The sequence below is a fragment of the Talpa europaea genome (assembly GCF_964194135.1).
Source record: "Talpa europaea genome assembly, chromosome: 13".
NCBI lineage: Eukaryota > Metazoa > Chordata > Mammalia > Eulipotyphla > Talpidae > Talpa > Talpa europaea.
Window position 1 is genome coordinate 59877680 of NC_140080.1, and position 25146 is coordinate 59902825.

General features: G+C 34.5%; 1 protein-coding gene across 1 annotated transcript in view; it reads left to right on the forward strand.

The window, feature by feature from the left end:
* MIB1 (MIB E3 ubiquitin protein ligase 1) overlaps positions 1–25146 on the forward strand; it is a gene marked incomplete at its 3' end in the record, with an annotated part of 116853 nt that overhangs the window by 63885 nt on the left and 27822 nt on the right. The window contains exons 11-12 of the mRNA XM_084252889.1: positions 4016–4213; positions 6983–7134. Coding sequence (XP_084109015.1) covers positions 4016–4213; positions 6983–7134 — 350 coding nt within the window. The remainder of the gene's footprint in view (positions 1–4015; positions 4214–6982; positions 7135–25146) is intronic.

A 25146-nucleotide genomic window follows, 5' to 3' on the forward strand; every position in this document is an offset into this window, starting at 1 on the left:
GTCCTACCCAATATGATTTACTGTAATCCTTATTGAAATCCTAGCTATCTTATTTGCAGAAATGGCAAAATTCATCCTGAATTAAATTTGTCATCTCAAGGTACTTTGAATAGCCAGAACCATCTTGAGAAGGAACACGTTTGGAAGACTCATTCTTCTTGATTTCAAAACTTACTCCAAAGCATCAGTAATGAAAACAGTGTAATACTGGCACAAAGACAGAATATATAGATCACTGGGATGGACTAGAAAGTGCAGAAACAAGCTCTTGTATATATGGTCAGATGATTTTAGACAAGAGTGCCCAAATCATTAATATATTCAGATAAAGTCCCACCGGCTTGACCTAGCAGGAGATTTTCACACTTGGAAAATCCCCTCTAAAGTATACCCTCCAATCAGAAACCTCAAATTTTAAAATGTAGAAGTCATCAAATTTAAAACTTCACAACATAAGAAAGTATCATAGAATAAAACAAAAGCCTACTGAATGGGAAAAGAGATTTCTACATCTCATATCCAATAAGAGGCTAATATGCAAGGTAGGGCCTCCCTGGTGGTGTAGGGATTAGGTCTCAGCACTATCACTATTGTGGCCTGAGTTTGATTGCCGGCCAGGGAGCTAACCCACATGTTGCACAGCAGACCTCTCCTGTCTCGCCTGCTGCTCCCCTCAGCAGTGTATTTCAATAGATCTGCCTGTTCTTCTCTCCACTCTCTCTGGTGAATCCTCTCTCCCCCTGCAATTCTGGCCTACACCCCAGTTATTCTATGCAAAAAAAAAAAAAAAAAAGAGTGCCAAGATAATTCAGTGGGGGAAAGGTCACTCTTTTCAACAGAGGCTGCTGGGAAAATTGGAAGATATACAAAATATCTGACACTGTATGTAAAAATTGTCTTAAAATAGATAAAAATCCTAAATGTAAGAGCTAAAAACAGACTGTTAAAAGGAAAACATAGGTCTAAAGTATATGGCATTGGATTTGACAGTGATTTGTTGGTGTAACACTGAAGGCACAGGCAGCAAAAGAAGGAATAGACATATTGGACTTCATGAAATATAAAAGCTCCAGTAAAGTAAAGTAGGGAATACAGTATTGTTGTACTGTGTATCAGCAGTGAAGAGATAACCAACAGGATGGGGGCAATAATTTCAAATCATATCTGAAAGTGGATTGTTGACTGTGTAGACACTGTGTAGTGAACTCTTAAAACTCTACAACAAAAACCAGACAACCCTATTAAAAATAATTTCCAAAGAAGGTGACCAACAAACACATGAAAAGATGGCTACCATCACAAATTATTAGGAAATGCAAATTAAAACCACAATAAGATATTGCCTTTCACTCATTAGGATGACTACTATCAAAAGGCTTCTGAAAACAATGAATGTTGACAAAGATATCAAGAAAATAGAAACCTTGTAAACACTGCTGGTAGTGGTATAGCCACTATGGTAGACATATGGTAGTTTGTCAGAAAGTTAAAAATGGAATTACTGTATGTTCTACCAATTCCATTTCTGGTTATATAGCTAAAGGAATTGAGGGCTTCTCTGGTGGCTCAACCTATGAAGCTATCCTCAGCCACTGCAGCACAAGTTCGATTCCCGGCCAGCCAGGGAGCAACCCACATGGCGCAGCAGACCTCTCCTGACTTGCTCACTGCTCCCCTCAGCAGTGTGCTTTGGTCAATCTGCTTGTTCTGTTCCCCACTCTGTCTCCAGTGAATCCTCTCACTGTCCCCCCACCCCCTGTGCCTCTGGCCTGTACCCCAGCTCTTGTATGCATAAATAAATAAATCTTAAAAAAAAAAAATTGAAAGAGCAGTCTTGAAGAGATATTTCCACACCCATATTTACAGCAGCTTTATAATAACTAAAACATAGAAATAACCTATTTGTCCATTAGTATATGAATGGTTAAGTATAATGTGATATATACATACAATAGAAAATAGCCTTAAAAAGGAAGGAAATTCTGATTCACGCTACAATGTGGATGAACCTCTCAATAGGCTTAAAAATTATAACAAAATAAATCTAGTTAAAGGTTAGGAAGATTTCTTAACTCTAAGATTCCAAATATTGAAATGTATTACTAGAGAGGATGATGATACCATTTGTATGTACATACAAATATAAGTTTATACATACTCATTAAAAAGGAAAAACTTGTTTTTCTGGGATGTTTAAATTTATTGTTGCTCAGAGGCACAAGAGTTCAATCTTGAATCTTTCATGTGTTAGTTTCTCCAGTTCCTTTATACTCAAGGTTGACAGGCAACAAAAATTTCTAACCTGGTTTAGCGGGAATATTAGAAAGGTAAAGTACTCCTGAGTTGTGTTTTCCTACCTTTTCAAGAATGGTTGTCCAGTTAGTATGGACTCTACATGAGAGGTTTTACTTTAATTTATTTGAGAAAATATGCAAAGACAGAATTGTTATGAATTTAGCAGTTGTTTTGAATGAATTGTTCATTTGTTTTATGTCTTTTATCATAACAGTATTTATCTGTGTTACCTTTGAAAAGTAGGTCAAATAATTCTGAGTACCATATGAATTTTTAAAACACTTGAAAAATGTGGATTTCACCAGGGGCTAGGGTCATGTGCTTGAATCACTGCTATGGAGAAAGTCTAGGAGCATGCTGTTAGAATTTGAGATGCATTATGGAATAAAGACATTATACCTTTTTCCATCTGTAGCTAATAAGGTAATGAACTTCATTTTGGAATGAACTATGTATGTTATCTTCATGGTATAGTACAGGCATTTGTTTTCCTTTAAAAGGTTGTTTCTTGGGGCCTCCCCGGTGGTGCAGCGGTTGAGCACTGGGTTGTGAAGCTGCCTGCAGCCTCTGAAGCGCTGGTTCGATCCCCGGCTGCTCCCCAGCCACTGGAGGAGGGTCCCACATGGCGCGCAGACCTCTCCTGCTGCCCGCCTCTCCCCTCAGCAGTGTACTTCAGTCCTTCTGCCTGCTCTGCTCCCCGCTCTGGCTCTGGTGAATTCTCTCACCCTCCCGCGCTTCTGACTGTATCCAGTGCTTGTATAAATAAATAAAATAAAATAAATCTAAAAAAATAAAATAAAATAAAAAGGTTGTTTCTTACATTTGAAAAAAATTTAAAACAATCTCATCTCTTCAGAAATATCCCTGGTACAGAAGGTGAGGCATAATCTATTGGACTCCTTTGAAGTAATTTTAGGTTTCAAGTGTGTGGAATTATGCTGGGTTTTGTTTGATTTTTTTTTTTTTTAAGATTTATTTATACATACAAGAACTGGGGTACAGCCCAGAGGTGTGGGACATAAGAGTATTCACTAGAGACAAGTAGGGAAAAGAACAGGCGGATTGACTGAAATACACTGCTGAGGGGAGCAGCCAGCAAGTCAGGAGAGGTCACCTCTCTGGCCGGGGATTGAACTCATGCTGCAGTGGCTGCAGATAGCTTCATAGTGCTGTTATCTTAACCCCTTGCACCACCAGGGAGGCCCCTCATGTTTATCTTTTAAAGTGGTGCTTCATAGTTTTTTATTCTGTTCTTTCATATGCCAAAAAGTATTTGCCTACTTCCAGAGATAACCAGTGTTAACATATTGATATATTTCTCTCCCTTAACTGAGATCTTAATGTTTGGCATCCTTCTTTTTCTTTTTTAAATCACTAAATGTTAATATAATTTTGATGTCATTTAAAAATCTTTGTAAGATTTTTTAAATGGAAAAAAGATTTGTATAATTTTATCATAATTTAATATTTTCCTAATGTTGGTTTACCATCATGTCTGATTATTAGAAGTTAAGAATGATCAAACTATTTCTGATACTTATGATTACTGGTCCAGTATATGTGTGACAGGTAAGCATTTATCTGTGATTTTCTAGTTATTTTGTTGGCTCCATTCTGTTTCCTCTTCTGACATTAATCTTGTTCTTGATGAATTACTATAGCTTCAAGTTTTATTTTTTCTTTCTAAAATACTAATTCAAATTCAAATACTTACGTTTAGGATAAAGACGGAGATAGAGCTGTTCACCATGCAGCTTTTGGAGATGAAGGTGCTGTTATAGAAGTGCTGCATCGAGGGAGTGCTGATTTGAATGCTCGCAACAAGCGCAGACAGACACCCCTTCATATTGCTGTCAATAAAGGTCATCTTCAAGTTGTGAAGACTTTATTGGACTTTGGCTGTCATCCCAGTCTCCAGGTAAGAGCTTTAAATAAATATTTCTATATTGCTAGAATCCTATTAAAGGGGATTATTAAGTTTTGTGTTATTCCTTTGTTATCAGCTTTCTTTTGTAGGATCATAGGTAATGATATCAAAGGTATAAAATATAACATTGGCAACTATTCTTTCTTAGAAAAACTTTATAAAAGAAACTGTCAAATGACTAGTTTTATATTGGCGAGATGGGGATGGTAACTTCCTTGCAAAAATATCAGCTCATGAATATTTATCATAATAGTGAACTTCAACTATTTAAAGAGTAATAGACTGCATTTAATAATAGTTTTAATTTTAGTTTAATTTTTCTTAGAGTGTTGGCCTAGTGATTAGCCTAGTCTTGGGAGATTTTCTGTTTTGGAAAATATATAGGACTTTAGGGTTAATTTATATTAGAGCCTAATTTTGGAAGCAAGTATCATTTAGGTAATGATTTTTTCCCCATTCATAGCTTTAGCAACCAGATGAATTAGATTGGATAGGTCTCAGGTGAAAAGATGAATAGGATTAATGGGGCTGAGGACTTGAGAAGTGATGAAAAAATCCAAGATTTTATTTAGCTAAAGAGTAAGTAGAGGTTAATATTTTTGAGATGCAGACATTTCAGCACGGACAGGGTTTGGAATTGACAGCCTCTGAATAGATGGCAGAATTGGAGGATGTGGAAGAAACTGAGGGATATTAAACTATTAAGGGAAAGGAAATGTATGCTGGCTTTTTGGGGGCCTGAAATGGAAGGCAAAGTCATCTGATGAGAGAGAGTAGGGAGTGGTAGGTATAGAAAGGGTAACTGAGTAGAGTGTTAAAGGTTTGGAGTAGCGCTTGTGGGAACAAAAAGGCAAGACACATTCAGGTTCTGTAGAAGCTTATTCCAACCATATTTAGTCATGTAAAAGACTATGAATTTTTGGTGTCACCTAATAGAAGTTGGGTGATTAGAATGAACTTGGGTTAGGTTGGTAGATAAATTATTGATATATGCATGGAATTGAAAAACTTTTTCTGTAAAGGGCAAATGATATTTTAGGCTTTCATATAGTTTTTATCACAACTGTCCATCTATCCATGCTGCTGCCTTTGTAATGTGAAAGCAGCCATAGTTAATACATAAGTGAATGTGTGTGGTTGTGGTCCAGTAAAACTAAAAAATAGGCAGGCAAGCTGGACTTGGCAACTGTGAAATATACACAGTTTAAGCTGTATAAGACTTTACTGAGGATATTATTTATTAAACTAAATTACCCTTTTATATAGATGACAGGTAGTGAATAATGACGTACTTCTAAATCTGTTGATTAATGAAAAAAATCAGTTTAAAAAGAAAGGTAGACTCATGAGATACCATCTCACACCAGTGAGAATGGCACATATTAAAAAAACTAGCAACAACATATGTTGGTGAGGGTGTGGAGAAAAAGGAAATCTTCTGCACTGTTGGTGGGAGTGCAAACGGGTCCAACCACTATGGAGAGCTGTGTGGAGATTTCTGGACCTACTAAACATAGAGCTTCCATATGATCCAGCAATTCCACTCCTAGGTATTTACCCAAAGGACACAGAAACATCAATTCCAAAGAACACCTGCACCCCTATTTTTATAGCAGCACTATTTACAATAGCTAAGCTTTGGAAACAGCCCAAATGCCCAAAAATAGATGACTGGATCAAGAAGATGTGGTACATATACACCATGGAATATTACTCAGCATTCAAAAAAGATAAACACATGCAATTTGCAGCAACATGGATGGCGTTGAAAGGGATCATGCTCAGCGAAATAAGCCAAAAAGAAAAAGAAAAATACCGGATGGTCTCACTCATAGCAGGAATCTAGAAAACTTAAATAAGGGACCAGGAAAATGAATATAAGAAAGTGAAAATCAAAATCAACAAAAAACTATGAACCAGAGACACTTTTTGGGGGGTGGGTGGCAGGAGGGGAGGGATTGGGGTCAGAATGGGGCGTTTGTAATTGTATGGGGGAATATAAAAATAAAATTTATTATTTAAAAAAAAAAGGTAGACTGAGGCTGCTAAATTTTATTTTACATTTGTTTTCACTTTGAGTTTACTAACTATTCGTCTGCCCTCTGAAACATTTAGATTAACTATTTTTTAATCTCGACTGTGACTATACAATATATTTAGTTGGGGAGCTCTGAAAAACTATTTATGCCTGGATCTTATTCCCAGAAATTTTGGTTTAATTAGTCTGGAGAGAGCTTGGATATCAGAATTTGTAAGAGCTTCTTAGCACCTTCTAATGTGCAGCCAAGATTGAGAACCATTGACTTATAGAATACATTGTTATAGGATTCTCCCCTGACCTCTCTCCACACACATACTAGTGAAGGTTTGGTATGGAATTTCACCATATAACAGTTAGTGATAGAAATGGGGTATGGCAGACCATTTTAAACTAATAATTTTTTAGGGGGTATTTTTTTTACCTCATTAACTTTTACAACTAACTGAATTATATTTGAAGGTGGTACTTCGATTTTTTTTCTCTTCTTTGGAATGCTACAGCATTTTTATTATGTTTTCCATCTAGATTGTAAATTTATTTACTATAATTAAGTTAATGTTTTCCTGCCTACTTTTTAAAAATTAACACGGAGCATGTTTTATACATGGTTGTTGTATGTATGACTTGTTTTTGTTTGATTAGTAGTTTAGTATAAGTATTAACATTACATGTTATGATTGATTGAACAATTAATAAAAGCCTCTTTAAACTTAAAAAAGGATTCTGAAGGTGATACTCCTCTTCATGATGCAATAAGTAAAAAACGTGATGATATACTGGCAGTTCTTCTGGAAGCTGGAGCAGACGTTACTATTACAAACAATAATGGATTTAATGCTCTACACCATGCTGCGCTCAGAGGAAATCCCAGGTAAAGATTTCATCTTTTACTGTTTTTTATACTCTTTGAGATGCTTTGACTTTCTGATACTGATGAGGAAATAAATTTGACTTCATTTAGATTTTAAATCATTTTAAAGTTTGTGGAAATTATTATTCGTTATTATTCATTAAATAGATTAGTTTAATAAGAGGATATTTTGGTTGTCAAACTAGTATAAATATTATGAGATAAGTATAAAGTATGACTAAAAGTGTCAGGATTACTTGCCTATACCTAAAGATTATATTTATTCCATTTTGAGATTTATATATCTGTGGTTATTCTCAGGGTATCTGCCTCTTATTCCTCTAGTCCCATGTTATCCATTTACATGGTAATTATGTTTTTAAACTTGTGACTAAATAACTATTAAGCTACCTAATTCTTTATTAGTAATTTAGTTATATAAACTTCCAGTGTAGATAGTTCTCAGCCATTGTTATCGTAATAGATGTCTACTGGAAAAAGTGTTTGCTTGTTATAATTTTAGAAAAACTTTCACAGGTCACTGGCTTTATAAAGGAACAGCAAAGTCCTACTCAAAAGGGTAATGGTTAGATTTGCCTAACCTAGAACTGTCTGTCAACAATTTTTTTTTGGAAGAACTGTATCTTAAGCATTTTAGAAAATTCTGCAGTAGAGGCTTTCTGTTTAAAGTTGCATCATGGCTATATATCTTGAGTGAGGCAAAGGTTTATTTTTAATTTTATTTTGATAGTTTATCCTGAATTCTTACTTTTTAATTGAGATACAGTTCACATATAACAATGTATTAGTTTTAGGTGTACAACATAATGATTCAATATATGTATATATTACAGAACAGTCACTATAAGAAGCCTACTTAATACCCATTACCACACATAATTACCAATTTCTTGTGGAGAGAACTTCTTAAGATTTACTCTCTTAACGACTTTCAAATATAGAGTATAACATTATTAACTATAATCAGTATGCTGTACATTGCATACCCATGAATTCTTTTTCTTTGGTTTCATACTTCATCTTTATGTTTTCTTCTAATTTCGTACTTGTTTTTAGCTTCTTATGGTCAGCACAAGAGGGTGAGACTGAAAACAAAAGGATTTTACTGCTCATTGGTACCTATAATAATGTGTATATAATGTAGAGTGAAATGGATGATAGTATTTTAGATTATGTCTTGATTTATTTTTTCAAATTATAAGTACTTTAATGCTTTATACTTGGGCATTGTGAAGGAGACAAAATAGTATGTATTTTTTGCCTTTCAAATAGAAAAATGATGAGAGCACCTACCACATGCCAGGCCTAAGTGGTTGACATACTTACTTAAAACTCAACAAGTTTATTTCTTTTTTAAAGACTTATTTATTTATGCACACAAGAGCTGGGGTACAGGCCAGAGGTACAGGGGTTGGGGGTAAGAGGATTCACCAGAGACAGAGTGGGGAGCAGAACAGGTGGTTGACTGAAGCACACTGCTGAGGGGAGCAGCAGGTGACACAGGAGAGGTTTGCTGCACCATGTGGGTCACCTCACTGTTGTGGATAGCTTCATAGTGCTTGCGCTTAACCCCTTGCGCCACGGAGACCCCTACTCAACACTTTTTGAGGCAGGTGTTAATATTCTTATTTTACAGATGAGAATGTGAGGATTCTAAGAAGAATTTACTTACTCTAGATCATGCAGCTGATCAGTGGAGCAGGTGGAACTTGAGCAATGTCTCTTTGACTTTAGAATCAGCTCTCAATCACTTTATATTACTTTTTCTTTAAGGTTACATGTGAGGCATAATTGAAACACAGGGACAGCGAGTTTAACTAAGAGACATCACTTCTGATGTCTCTTTAGGGTTATCTTTGATTACTCTCTTATTTTCAACTTCTAATTATTTCTAATATTCTTGTTTATTCTGCATCTTTCTAATCCATTCTAGTGTTACCTAATTATGTATTCATCACTTTTGCATAGATTATTACAATATCTTTCTAATTGTTCTTATTTTTTTAATACAACTAATTATTGTGTTAAAAGCATGATCTAATAGCTCCACTCTGCTGATCCCAAATTTTCAGTTGCTTCCAGTTGTATACAGAATAAAATCGGTACACCTTTACTTTTATATCTAGTGTGTTCTAACCATATCTAGTATGTTCAGAACTTGCCTTTCTACCTTTATTTTGTCTGCTAATAAAAATTTGCCCACTGTACCCTTCAGTTATGTATGGTATTTTCCTCCCTAAAATGTTCTGTCTTCTTTTATCTGTCTGTCTGTCTGTCTCTCTATCTGTCTGTCTGTCTATCTTATTTATTTTTAAAGAATTTATTTATACAAGAGCTAGGGTACAGGCCAGAGGTGCGGGAGGGTGAGAGGATTCACCAGACACAGGGCGGGAAGCAGAGCAGGCAGACTGACCAAAATATACTGCTGAGGGGAGCAGTGGGCAAGACAGGAGAGGTCTGCCGTGCCATGTGGGTATCGCCCTGCCGGCCGGGAATCGAACCTGGCTGCAGAGGCTGCAGATAGCCCCACAGCGCTACACTCAACCTGCTGCACCACCAGGGAGGCTCCTTCATTAATTTTTTTTCATCACGATGCCCTTATACCACTTCTTTATCTTAATCATCTTTTTCCACAGTTTCTAGATCTCATCATTGAAATTATTTTCCATTTGCCTTATTTTCTATTTTGTGTTCTTATTGCACTTATAGTTGAAATTGTGGGCATGTTACTTCATCTGTATATACCCTAAAGTATCTTGATTATACTAGGGACTTAATAAATGTTAGTTTTAATTTGACAGGACACAGATATGACAAGATATCATATGGTCAGTTACAGATAAATTTTGTAGAAAAACTGTGCTAGGAGTTCAACAGAGCATGTACTTCAGAATGTTCAAAAAGATTTTATTGAGGGGATTTAGGTATAATATTAAATCATGAAGATTAAGATAAACTGTAAATTGAAGTGTTTAGGAAATGAATAACTTAAATATTTTGAATTGTTTCACTTTATTGGGGGTAGATATATTTAATAATGCTAAAGTTGGGCCTCCCTGGTGGCGCAAGGGGTTAAGTCTCAGCACTATGAAACTATCCACAGCCACTGCAGCATGAGTTCTATCCCTGGCCAGGGAACTAACCCACATGGTGCAGCAGACCTCTTCTATCTCGCCCGCTGCTCCCCTCAGCAGTGTTTGTTAGTAGATCCGTCTATTCTGCTCTCCACTCTGTCTCTGGTGAATCCTCTCACCACCCCTACCCATGTACCTCTGGCTTATACCCCTGCTCTTGTATGCACAAATAAATCTTTAAAAAAATGCTAAAGTTTATACAAAGAAGGAAAAATATCTACTGCTCTCTCTTCAGTTTTTGCATACATTTTGAGAATTCCTCTGAAAATTTCTAACAGTGACTCCTCCAGATTATTGATGTCAAGTGACAAAACAAACATACAAAACCCCGCAATACTACTTTCATTCTATAGCCGTGATACTTTAAAGCTATGTGACTTCTTTATCCGTTTTTCCTTAAAACATTTGAGGTAGTTAGGACTGTGTATTGCCAGATAAGAGTATGATTTTAATGGGACAGTGAGGAGTATTGGAAGATGACTCAACTAATATGTCAGATGTAATTGCAAATTGTGTTATTTTAAATTTTTTTCATGTCAAAGTTCTTTTTCTTAATACTGGCTTTTCTTGTGCTGACCAGTGATATTAAAAACCGAAGGAATAATTTTTGGTACTCAAAATTTTTAAAAGTTTTTGTTCTTAACACTTACTTGAGAAAACCTTATATAGCACATTTTTATTTCCAGGACCTGATGAGCTTAGTAATTTTAGAGAAAACATTAATTATAATTTATAAACCTGCTAGTATTTCCCCCATTTTATTTTTTAATTTGTTTTTAAGGATTTATTTATTTATGCATATAAGAGCAGGGGTACAGGCCAGAGATGCGGGAGGTGGGAAGGTTCACCAGACACAGAGTGGGGAGAAGAACAGGCAGACTGACTGAAATACACTGCTGAGGGGAGCAGCGGGCAAGACAGGAGAGGTCTGCTGCACTATGTGGGTTTCTCCCTGGCCGGCTGGGGATCGAACTTGTGCTGCAGAGGCTGTGGATTTCTTCATAGTGCGGTACTTAACCCCTTGCGCCATCAGGGAGGCCCTTCCCCCATTTTAATAAACATTTTATGGTACATGTAACACTGAAGCTGTTTACCTTGAATTGTAACTTTTAATTTTTTTTTAAAGATTTATTTTTATTTATGCATACGAGAGCTGGGGTACAGGCCAGAGGTGCGGAGGGTAGAGGATTCACCAGAGACAGACTGGGGAACAGAACAGGCAGATTGACCGAAGTACATTGCTGAGGGGAGCAGCTGGCGAGTCAGGAGAGGTCTGCTGCACCATATGAGTCGCTCCCTGGCCAGGGATTAAACTCATGCTGCAGTGGCTTCGGACAGCTTCATAGGTTGTGTCTTAACCCCTTGGGCCACCAGGGAGGCCCTGTAACTTTTAAATTTATTCTTGTGATCTTTATTTGATACCACCTGCAGTTATATTATTTTAATATATTTGCTTAACCATTGAACTACATGTATAGTCTATTTCAGCTGCAGTTGCTGGCACTTAGTGCAATTCTTAGCTATTTTTAGGTTTTTTTCTTCTATTAGGATGTATATATTTTTCTAACAGGAAAATTTACGTAACAGTGAATATAATTTAATACCAACTCAAATATTTACTTATATTTATTTCAATTTATTTTGGTTAATAATATGGAAAAGTTTCCCAAATTTGTATTTGATTGTGTGTACATGTGGAATTCAACTATCATTCTTCCCCTAGCTTTGCTTTTAGTTAGCAACAATGTTTTTTGAGCAATAAGTCAACGATACAGTGGAACTAATTATTGGATGTGCTTTTTTAAAAGAAAATGTCTTTTTGCTGGTCATCAAAATATGTCTAGATGTCTTGTGCTTTTGCAGTCTGGAATTTTGAAATCTAAATTACAAAGTATATATTCTTCAAAGTTCATCTTAGTGTTTCTTAATTGTATGACTAACGGAAAGGAAAACATCAAGAGAAAAAGTTACAAAGGCATTTCTTCTCTTTAAGAATTGTAGGAGAGAATTTACATTTTTGCTATCAAACTGAATACCTCCAAACTTTGAAAAATTTGGAGCATTTTAGAATAGCAGTTACAATATATTTAATTTTAGTATTTTTTTTAATCTGAAGAGACTTTGAGAATAATACTCAAATATGTATTCTCATATTTGATAATTATAGAAATGTTTTCCCTAGGGTTTGGACACATTATCTTTTATTTCTTCATATAGATAAAATTTCAGACTTAAATGTAGGGCAGAAATCATTTCTGTTGTCAAAAATGAAAACTAAATTTCTTTGAATTATCATTAATCAGCACATTACTTGGATATCTTCTGTGAGGATATTTCATTTTTTTAGCTGCTGTTAAGTTTCTAGAGCTCCCTCACAGACAAGAAAATAAATTAATATTTTTTGTAAAGCAGACAAAAAACAATCGATAGATATACTGGAAGTACCAATAACAATATTATAAAGTTACTTTTATAGTGTTATTTACACATTTTTCTTTAATATAAATTGAATGTGAAAAGTAACAGTAAAATCTAAATGAATCTCATGATGTGATATACTTTTGTTATGTTTTCAGGTTAAAACTGAGATAACTTCACAGCTGCATACTAACTTAACTGATTATTCCCATAAAGACACATAACTAAATCTTACTGAGTATGTGAGCAAGTCATACTTTTCCTTCTGGAAATATGGTCTGGGAAGTAAAAATGTTTAATATAGAAAAAATTGATAATTTGGACCAATTATTGGTGTTTAGCACTTTCTTTACACTCTAAATGTGATAAATGCTTATATAAAAAGAAGCTGAAAAACTGTTTAATTACAGTATATTTTTAGTATATATATATTTTAGTATATATATATTTTTAGTATATATATCTCTATGCCTCTACTTTCAAACATTATGTCTTATAATACACAAATACATGTATTATGACTAAGATATAATTACTATAAGCAAGAAGGCATATTACTTTGAATGAAGTAATAAAATTTGTTTACATATACCTTCCTTTGTTCACATTCTCTTAAGGAATGATTGTCACTTTGAATAGAGAAGGAGTTAGGAATTGAGGGTTGAATGAACAAACCTAGATGTTTATCTAGGTTTTTAAACTATTTGCCATCAGTAACCCTTCATTAGCTGCTGAAATGTTTATTTACTAATAAATATTACCTTATTTATAGTTTATTGCAGTCAGTGAGAAAGTTAGAGGGATGCTTGGTTACTTGTCATTTTCCTTTTCATTGTCTCTCCACTGAGAGAGGCTTGTTTATTCTTTTTTAATGAATGATAAACATGATAGAGTGATGAGAACCTTAAAATGTTGTTATGACAAGAGATCTTCATTTTATATCCCAGGAAACAATTATGGAGAGGTGAAATATATTTATGAGTAAAAACTGGTGATTTTTAGCTTTAGCTTTTTCTTTTTTTTGAGGGTGAAAATATTGGTAGGGTTGGAAGAACTAGGTATTATTTAAGTCTTGTCACAAGATTTTGCAGTATCATCATTTCCTTTTTCACCTTACCGATCAACATTCAGGTAAATAGCAGTAAAATTAAATGCTAATCCTATGGAAGAGAACGATACACTTCTAAAGTTTTATATGGTGTCATTGTTTTCTTTAAGATAGTCACATGTCCATTTTATCCACACTTTTGCATTCCCATTATGATTTCTGGTGGGTTTTAGATGACATTCCCAGATACTTTCTTTAAAGCAAGATTTTTTTTTTATTATGTGCATAGTCTATATTTTATTACCACTTCTCTTCTGAAGGATAAAAAATACCAAGAGACCATAAATAAGTAAAATTATTTTATTTGAAATCCATAAGTCATTCACACATTTTTCATATAAATTTTTTTTATAAACATCTTCAACCATTGTAGGACTTCCAGGTAGAATTAACAGTAACAAATTATTTGAAGTACACCACAATTTAAATAAATAAGTTGAAATTAGTTGACTTGTTGGTTGTCCTGTAGTAATCAATGCATAGCTACAGCTGGTTGAAGGGGACCAAATCCATTGAAGAGGCGATTTGGTTCCATTTTACCAGCTCTAGCAAAGCATTGCAATGCTGTTTTGGGATTCAAAATAGTTAAAATGCTTTAGATTTGTAAAATTACGGTTATGAGCCTTCTACAAATGAGATTCTCCTATTAGTGCTTCTCTCACTGAGTGTAACATTTTCTATTTTGAGGACACTTTCCTACTATTTTCTACTTTAATAATGTAGAAGTATTTACTCTTTAACTTGTTAGTGCATTAAGGAATTATCAATGTACGCCTTTATTTTTAATACCTTGCCTAATTCCTAAATATAGACAATATCATGTTTCAGAGCCAGCAATATTTAAAGGAACCCAGAGACCTTGATATATTTCAAATAATGTTTTCTATACTAAGCTGTAAACCAAGTAAGCAAATAGGTTAAGGAAGAGTACTGCTATTCACATCTTTCTGCTGATGCTTCTGTTTTTAGTGTAATACTTAAGGACTAATAGCAAGTTGCTGATGGGGTGGAGGAATATGAGTAGCCTTAAGAAAGTGCCTCTGCCCTTTAGTTTATAAATAGCTTACGTGTATTCAGTGTGTTGCTTTGACTTGTGTTGAAAGAAACTGTTTGCATGCCAGCTTTTTTCTTTGTTTTTGCATATGTACGTATGTAGAGTTGCTAATCATAGGTTAGTAATAGAACCCTTTCAAAGATCTGTTTCCTTGACTGAATTCATTTGGGTAAAGCTTGCCTGTCTGCTTCTCATTGTCAGCTTGAGAATGCATTGACTTGTGGTCTTTAGCTATAATCCACTAACTGAAGTATTAAAATCTACGTATAATACTTTAATATAGAAAATTACTGTTATAATGTGATTTCAGTGTTGCTTTTCAATATCAGAGGAGGGATGTCTTCTGAAATGTATTTGCAGAAAGTGAAAGTTTGAGAAATTATATTTTGTCTATAAAGTCAGAGCTCTCAGGGAAATATAATGAATAAGGCAATAATTGCTGTTTTGAACTAGTCTAGAAGTAGGTAAACACTAATTCAGTCAATTTATAAACAATTCTTATATTGAATATATTCTGCATCTGTTGGTTGGTAAGTATCATGCTGCGGGTGAAATTAATGTAAGGGCAAATCTTTCTATTCATTTATTCTAATAGATGTGAAACAGGTGTTAAATTGCCTGGACTTAAGTGCTGAAGATAGCAATAAAACTGACTTCTATTTTTACTAGTTATATGGAAACTGTTTAGCAGATCCAGTTGCTCAAGTGTGCTTTTGGATGGCAGTTCACTTTCATATACTGGCCATATCGGGGCAAGGAGAGGCCATGGAAAAAAAATAGTACAACATTTGATAATGTCAGCATCTGTTATCCCTGTCAGGGAGACAGTTGAAATGTTTGAGTTACACCAGTGTCAGCAGATGCCCAGAGTTTAATATGTACTCTCTTAAAAATGAACAGCTGACCTAAGTGATAGATGTGACATTTTAGAGTGATTGAAAATATTCTTAGATGTATTAAGTTAAACTTGTAAACACCAGAATCAGTATGTAATTTTACTTCTAAATATGAACAACAGATGCTGGCATTTGTTTTTCAAGGATTATAAATACTCTTAATACTGTAACAATAAGATTCTTAGTTGCTGGGATGTTTTAAAGTAATTATTAAAAACTTTTACATCTATACTATAACAAGTATAATTTTTCACTATAAAACATCATGAGTATATTAATACCTGTTGAGTAGTTTTACAGAGGACCCTCTACTTTTGAGGTATATATTTTCAGCTTTTGGCATATAGGGCGAGTACAGTTAAACTTAACAAATTGAATATGAAACATTGCCATTCTGTTTGTGGATAATCAGAAAGAAGGGCTATACTTAAGTTAGTTAATGTTTTGAACTGGTTTTTCTTTGAAATTGTAGAATTTTAAAATTACGAGTTTTTTATATTTTCAATAAACATATAATGGCTTTTATATGCTGTCACATTTAAGTCATTTTCTCATTTTTCTAATCTGTAAACAAAATAATAATCTTCTGACAATTAACTTTAGCCTTACTAAAGAGAAAAAAAAATCAGTTAATCTTATACCATTTCTGTTCTACTTGTGACACGCAAAAAATTTAAAATATTTTTTATATATGTCTAAATATTCAAGCTGAAACAATACTTTCAGTAAGCAATGTTTAGAATATGTGAATTTAATATTTTTGTCTAAATCTATCTGACAGCTTAAAATGGGTACTGCACTGCTTCTAAATGATTGCTAAGAGTTTTGTTATAGTTTTTATTAATATATTATGCAAAATAAATTTTATGTGAAAACAAAGTATTTTGATATCAAAAGTCCTATCGTGGGTCTATCATGTTTATAGAAATTGAATTGTAATTACACAGTAACTATAAAAAGATTCTGTATAGATTGGTTTCTTGACAATAGTGCATTTGTTTTATGTTCCTCCCTTTGAAGGAAGCATATTCAGGAATAATATAAATAATAAATTAATTTCTTTTAAATATTTAGCAGTCTGCTATCATTGTGCCTCTTGACATAACTGTGGCTTAGAATTTTGTCATTTTTCATGCATAAATCTTTGTTTTGATTTATTCTAGTATTAATTTAGTTTTTAAAGTGGAGACTAGCATAAGGACCTGGTAAAATCAATTACTTTTTTTTTGAGAGTGAAATTTTACTTAAAAGACAGTTTTTTAGAATTACAACTCTATCAGTAGCATTCAAAAAAGAAAACCTGAAACAACAAAATTTTATAAATTCATGTAGTAATAGATTATAAATTTACCAACTCATGAAGAACAGTTGTTAAATGAAGTCAGCTTTTGTTATATCTTGTTTTTCTTCAGTTGGCATGACTAATGTAATCTTAAATTAAAATCAAATTGTGGAGACAAAATAGATCATGTGTATCCCCTCATTCTTCTGCATTAGCAGTACTGGGTTTTCTCTTTTGTAGTCTAATTTTAATCATGTGAGTACTTGATTAAAAATGTAAAATACAGTATGCTTTAAAACATAAAAGATGCAAAAGAGTTTCATGATAATTTCAAATCTACTTTTGTTGAACCTTTTTTTTTTTTAACAAAATATGAACTTCAGCCACATTAGTTTCCATCTCTAAGTAGTAAGTATGCTTTTTTTGGTGTTAGTATTGCTAAAGGTCATCTCTTTTGTGCTAAGTTAATTTACTATATGAGGGTCATTCTCATAGAAAGAAGCAAAGGCTTCTTGTCGCTGCAGTTTATTTCCCTCTTGGTGGTTTATTGCCTACCAAAAATACATACTTCTTTACATTCCATAGCATTGTATGTTCATATGGGTACATAAAGAAGTATGTACTCTGAGTAGGTTATTACTAAGTTGTTAGCTGTAAAAACATGAACTGTTTTATTTACCCATTTGTTAGTAAAACATTCAGCTTATTGATGTAGAGCAATGGTAGATCATTTGCAGAGATTATAAAATTTTAACAAATTACCTGAAGCATGTATCAGTGCCATTTATAACTCCTTGTTCTTGGTGAATATGGATACTTCTAAATGTTGAACAGTTATCTGTTGAACTTTATCTTGGCTTGATTCTTTTTGTAAGAGATTTATAGAATCAGTGGAGTTTCACAAAGTGTTTTTCAGAAATTGATATCAGCCTAGTGTTTCCATATAGTCTTCAGAGTGAATTTCTTCATATTTTGTAGTTTCTTCTAGATCCTACAAGTTAGATAGTAATTATTTTGGTGCAAATTCCTTTTACAAACTAGATGACTTATTTAAAAACTTCGCGAATTAACCAATAGCAAATATTGACTGTAAAGTTGAAGTAATAAGGAAAAGATGATGAATTTTTTTAAGATGATAAAAAATCATGATCATTTGAAAAATTCTTTGTCCTTTTTTTGTCTTTATCAATTACTTACCTGAATTTGGTATTTTGATCTTTCCTTTTGGACTGAATACAAATGAAAATAGATGTATAAAAGTATGATTTTGGTGAGTTTAGTTCTTTTGCTCCTTTAATCTTTTTAACGTCAAAGATAACAATTAGGACAGTCAAGTTTCAGTTTCAAAAGAACTAGAAGGTTATTAGCTTATGAGCGCTTGGGTTTTAGCCTGCTCATTTAGCATGTAAAGAAGTTATAGTTGGTGAGATTCCCTTAATTATTATGGTATTGAGGTTAGTTAAAAAGAAAACTTTAAGGGTTTTTCAGATTTGGGAAAGGAGGATAAAAAGGCAGGTAAAGCCAGAATTTCTGCAGTTTGTGATAAAAAGCTAGTGCAGCTCATAGAGAGCAAATCAGAAGTCGTAGCAGCGGATAGCCCAATACTACAGCAGTTTCAGCAATGCAGCATTAGAATTTCACCCTGCACATCCTGATTTATTTTTGTGGCCAACTAATAGAAACATTAAAAAGTGCTTTATGGTCTGCTAAGTTTCTTGGTTCACTAAACCTTGAAATAGACCGTTAATAGTTTTTAAAAGATAGCATACTTTTAAAGTAGGATGTGATTTCTACAGATACAAATCACCATTTAATCTGAAACAATAAATAATAAATCTTTAATAATGTACATGATAGTAATGAATTTGTGCTTTTTGAGATCAAGTTATCTGTCTTAATATTTGAACAACATTCCTCTTTACACTACATAAGCTCTTTGACTGAAATTATGCTATGCCCAGATAGAATTTAACAATAAAATCATAAGTCAATTCAGTAATACGTAGCAATTATGCAGAAAGTCATAAGCATCTTTAAAAGTATAGGTCTTGTGGTGCATTGTTACCTTGTGGTGCTCTGTTACATAGTGTCATGCAGCATTTGTAGCAGGAAGAGAGGTAAAGACCTAGAGTCACACCAGCAGCAGCCATCTCATCTTGATTGTTCCTTCACTCTGCTGATTCAGCACTTCTTTTCACGAGCTGGGAAGTAAGGGGGAGGTATTAGTAAACACAGAACTTCACCATTTAAGATAATGTGAAAAACAAATGAATAAACAAAAACAAAACATCCTCCCCCCTTCTTTCCCATTTTCTTAAACCAAAACTATAATAAAATTGAATCAACATTGGTCACTTGATTTGAGATGTCATATTACCTGTATTATACCAGTATATGAGTACCTTGTATATGCTGTGCAGAAAGTTCAGCAACCAAGGAAGGTTGCTAACAGTGACCAAGAAAATGAACCTAGCTTCTTCCGCAGATGAAACGCTTTAGAAGAGGGGAAAGAGTTGCAGAATACATAAATTTTATAATCTAAAAAAGACAAAAAGACAAAAAACAAAATACACCTCACTCCCCCCAAGTAACTTTAAACATTCACCCTGTTATCCTCTGCCCACCAGAATAATTGGGTTCTTCTGACTTCTTGGGAAATATTCTGCATCTTTCTTGCTTTGAGGTTTTTTTTTTTTGTTTGTTTTTAGTTTCCAGGATTAAGTGGTAGATCTTTATTGAAGCTACCTTGTCATATCCAGAGGTCAAGTCTGCAAGCAAGGTCAGGACTTCCACATGGTCACTAAAGAGATTAGCTTATATTCTTCTCTCAGTGGCCAGAGGCTAAACTGTTACAGCTTTATAGGCAGCTAAGCATTTGAAACATGCACTCCCAGGCAAACAGGCTCTCTTGTGCCTCTCTCTTCCCTGACCATATTTAGTCAACCATAGCAAAAAATAGTCTCCCAGCTGTCGATTGTCGATCCAAAAGCTGAGGAAGTCTCTATCTTGCTTTCTGCCTATTGATTGTTCATCCTGCGGTCCAAATACTGCTTTGCCATTTGTCCTTTTTTTTTTTTTTTTTTTTTTAAAGCATTGCCAAATAAAGCGGTCTCTCATGTTTCCACTTACATTTCCCAGATTTTCACTGAGCTTGCGCCGAGACTAGGAAAGCCTGATGCGGCTGTCGCTATACTTAGAAGCACTGCAGAGAAAAAAGGAAAGGGGAAAAATATTACCCTGACTAGTAGCAAGACAGCCTTTGGACAGATATGGAACAAGTAATCCCTCTGTTGCCAAAATGTATTTCATAACCTGATTTTTCAGTTGATGAAAAATGTTACAGATGATATTTTATGTAACTTAAAATACTGAAAGGATTTTGTAGATTTTAGATTGATTGCTGTAATATATGCTTTCTAATTTCATGAATAATGGAAAACAGATAGAAATGATAAGTAAAACCTGTATATTGAAGGTGGAGAGATGTAATTAAGGGAGAACAGTGTATAAATGAAATCTTGGGAATGCTACAAACAGCTGTAAAGTCATTATCAAATTTAGTTAAATTTTTGTAGTGTGTAGGTAAAAAATGGTCTGGAATGCTTTTGAATATATGTTAAAACTATAAGCATATAAAAATATTAACATGCATTTTATTATTCTATTTCATTTTCAAATGTGAAGTTTTTCCCTCCCTTCTACATTGACATTCCTGTTCAGTTTTCTGAAATAGCATTTTGGGCATTTCATTTCACACTTTACCACAGACTTGTTAACCACTCTATAACTGCCACAGTAGTGTATTTCTCAAAGGAAAAATACTTTTGCTTTAAATTTTAGTAGCACATTTACAATACATTTTAATAAAAAATATTATAAAACAAAATCCAACAAGTAAAACCAAATGTACCTTGTTCTTAATTCAAATTCTTAAGTATTGATTCACTTGAGAAATGAGGTAACCATTAATTTTCTAGCTCATTCTTTTATAAGGGAAGTTGTCCTTGACATTCTTTTTGTCATTAACATTTAATACCATAACATTTTAATTATTTTGGATTGCTATTTTGAAACAGTGACCTAAATAATGCTTCTGTAGATATTTGGCAATTTTAAAGAGCCAGCTTTTTTAGATATTGAAATAATTTTACACATATTGTGAGAAGATGATACAAGTATCAGAGTGTAATATAGATTTTCAAGTTTCTAAATTACTCCATTTTTGCTAACCATGGTAGCAGGGAAATTTTTTTTTTCTCCCTCAGCAAGCACTTACATAATATAGTAAGTGCCAGATACTCTTCAAAGCCTTTTTAAATTTTCATAACAACCCTATGAAATAGAATTTGTGATTTTTTTCCTAATATTTGATAGATGAAGAAATTGAAGTATGCAAGTTAAGTAACCTGCTCAAGTCACTAGCCATTCAGTTCAGATTCCCAGCTCTTCATTGCTCTGCCTTGCTTTTATTCTGATTTGTAAAAGTGAAATCAGTTAATTACTACTCTGGGGACTGGAACATACACCAAAAAAAAAATGTTATAATATCCTTGCCTCAGTATAAACAGAAAGGTGATTGTTAATTTGATTGTTTCTTCATTCCTTTTATTCCACAAAACCTTGAGATCCTGAAACGAGCTATAGGAGAGGGGTTGGAGGTTTGTAAAGATAAGGAAAAAGCCTCCTTTATGACTTATAAAAAGAGAAATAAGTACAGACTGCTCATTTAAGGATAATTTTAGTTGTTTTTAAGGATAGTAAGGAACTAAATATTCAACATCACTTGTAATCAGGGAAATGCAAATCAAAACTACCATGAGATACCATCTTACACCAGTGAGAATGGCACATATTAAAAAAACTAGCAACAACAAATGTTGGCGAGGTTGTGGAGAAAAAGGAACTCTCCTGCACTGCTGGTGGGAGTGCAAACTGGTCCAACCACTATGGAGAGCTGTGTGGAGATTTCTGGACCTACTAAACATAGAGCTTCCACATGATCCAGCAATTCCACTCCTAGGTATTTACCCAAAGGACACAGAAACATCAATTCCAAAGAGCACCTGCACTCCTATGTTTATAGCAGCACAATTTATAATAGCCAAGCTTTGGAAACAACCCAAATGCCCAAAAATAGATGACTGGATCAAGAAGATGTGGTACATCTACACCATGGAATATTACTCAGCATTCAAAAAAGATGAACACATGCAATTTGCAGCAACATGGATGGCGCTGGAAGGGATCATGCTCAGCGAAATGAGCCAGAAAGAAAAAAAAAATACCAGATGGTCTCACTCATAGCAGGAATCTAGAAAACTTAAATAAGGGACCAGGAAAAAGAATAACTATAAGAAAGAAAATATCAAAATCACCAAACAACTATGAACCAGAGACACTCTATGGGGGGTGGGGGGTGGGGAAAGGAGAGATTGGGGTCAAAATAAGGGGGTTGTAATTGTATGGGGAATATAAAAATAAAATTTAAATTAAAACTAATAAAAACAAAAACGAATAGTCAGGAATTCACCTACACACCTCTTCATACAACTCTTCTATATTGATTTTGCATATCTTTCTTTGCCCTTCTAGAATTTTTGTCTGCATCCAGACACCAGATAGTGGTGTGTAGTGTGGGAAAAAATGTGTTCAAACTGTTACATTCTAATCTTTTAGCCTGCCCAGAAAACCTGCTTGGGTTAATATTTATATTAAGTCTCTATGGATTCTAGACTAACCTGAAGGATTGTAGTAACTTAATAAGCATTTATTGAGCATCTAATATGTGCTATTGTGTTATTCCAGTGTCTTTTTACATTAAATAGTAATAATATGTAAGGCCTCCACAGTTGAGCTGCTAAACTGTTTGAAAAATGTTGCCTGTATTTGAAAAAAGACTGCAAAGCCTGGCAGGCCCTAAAAATGGACCCAGGACCATCTGACTATGACATACCAATGTAGACAGCTGCTTCTTCCCTTTACTTCTTAGAACTCATTTGTTCATTATTCAGCAAACGTTTGCGTATTTCCATGTGCCAGGGATTATGCTAGTAGGCACCAATCTTAGTTGTTCCGGAACTTAATGCTTCTTTGGCACTGTTCACAAATGCCTACTTAACTGGTAGTAAGGTCTTATCTTTAAACCATCTGGAAAGCAACCAGATCGAGAAATAAAAGAGTGTTTGAACATTAGGGAAAGTATTTCCATATCTTGTATGCTATACACTACAGGTGACAGTTTATTGGTTTAGCAAAATTACTGCTTAATTGAACTAGTAACACCCTTATTCCAGCAACTTTATGGGGCCTCAGTACTGACAGGCCAACAGTAGTCTCTTACTTGTAACAGTCTCTTACTTAAGGTGCTTCAGAAAACAGCCTGCAGCTGTCCTTCATGGTAATACTGTGGGTTCTTAAGATGTCTACCCCATAGAAAGAAAGAAGACAAGCCCCTCAGACCTGGGGGTTGGGGGAGGGAGCTGTGGGGTGAGGACCAGGAGCAGCTCTGTTTAAGTTTTCCTTCGCTCACATTGCAGGTTGGACCCAAGGATTGGCTCTTCTTTTTTTTTTTTTTTTTAATATTTTTTTATTTATTTATACAAGCACCGGGTACAGTCAGAAGCATGGGAGGGTGAGAGAATTCACCAGAGCAGGGTGCAGAGCAGGCAGACTGACGAAGTACACTGCTGAGGGGAGCAGCGGATGCGGCAGGAGAGGTAGCGCGCCATGTGGGACCCTCGCCCTGCCGCTGGGGATGGAACCAGCACTGCAGAGGCTGCAGGCAGCCTAGCAACCTAGCGCTCAACCACTGTGCCTCTGGGGAGGCCCCAATTGGCTCTTCTTGGGTCTTGAATTTGTGTCTTTGTGGGGTGGGGGGATGCAAGGAAGTTTAGGAATTAACAGTAATTAAGCTGAGTGGGTTATATATCTGTTAAAATTAATTCATCCCAAATTTCCTGTATAGAAGAATTCTTTAACGAAGTGGAGCATATTTTTCCACTGAAATCATTATGCATAATGACTTATTTTTGAAGAGTATAAAGTATATATATGAAAAGCTAAGCCTATATGCATTTTTCTATTATTTCTTTTAGCTTTATGCTCTATTTACACAATTTTGTAAGCTTTTGCTGCCTTTTTTAGGTATGAGGAAAAATTGTGTTTTATATATTATATTTATATACATTATATATATTACATCCATAACCAATGAGGTCCATGTCAGCTGCAATAATTTTTACAGGAGTCATTATCTTAGGTCTCAATCTAAAAAAAAAAAATTCGTGGGCAAATTTAAAGGAAATTTTTCCTTCCAAATGATGAGTTTTCCGTGTAAAACCTTTCCATTAAGAAAAGTAACTTGGGGCTTCCCTGGTGGCGCAAGGGGTTAAAACACAGCACTATGAAGCTATCCGCAGCCACTTCAGCACAAGTTCGACCCCCGGCCAGGGAGGTGACCCACAAGGCACAGCAGAACTCTCCTGTCTCGCCTGCTGCTCCCTTCAGCAATGTATTTCGGTAGATGTGCCTGTTCTTCTCCTCACTCTGTCTCTGGTGAATCCTTTCATCCACCGCATCTCTGGCCTGCACCCCAGCTCTTGTATGCATAAATAAATAAATCTTTAGGGAAAAAAAATTAGCTGATGTAAGAAAAATTCTAATTTTACTTTTCTTTGTTGGAAGTGGCTAGCTTTTAATTTAAGAAACAGTTCTTGATTATTCTGCTCTTACGTTTTAATTGTTATTGGTTTTTAGGATAACTTTGTCTTATTTTGTGTCAAAATAGTTTGTTACTGATTCATAAATTTTAAATATTAAATCATAATTAGCTTTTTGTATGTTTTGATATCAGCTGAATTTTTTTAAAATAAATTTTATTTTTATATTCACCATACAATTGCAACCCTCTTATTTTGACAAGCCCTCCCCTCCCCGCCACCCACCCCCCATAGAGTGTCTCTGGTTCATAGTTGTTTGTTGATTTTGATTTTCACTTTCTTATAGTTATTCATTTTCCTGGTCCCTTATTTAAGTTTTCTAGATTCCTGCTATGAGTGAGACCTTCCAGTATTTTTCTTTTTCTGGCCTATTTCGCTGAGCATGATCCCTTCCAGCGCCAT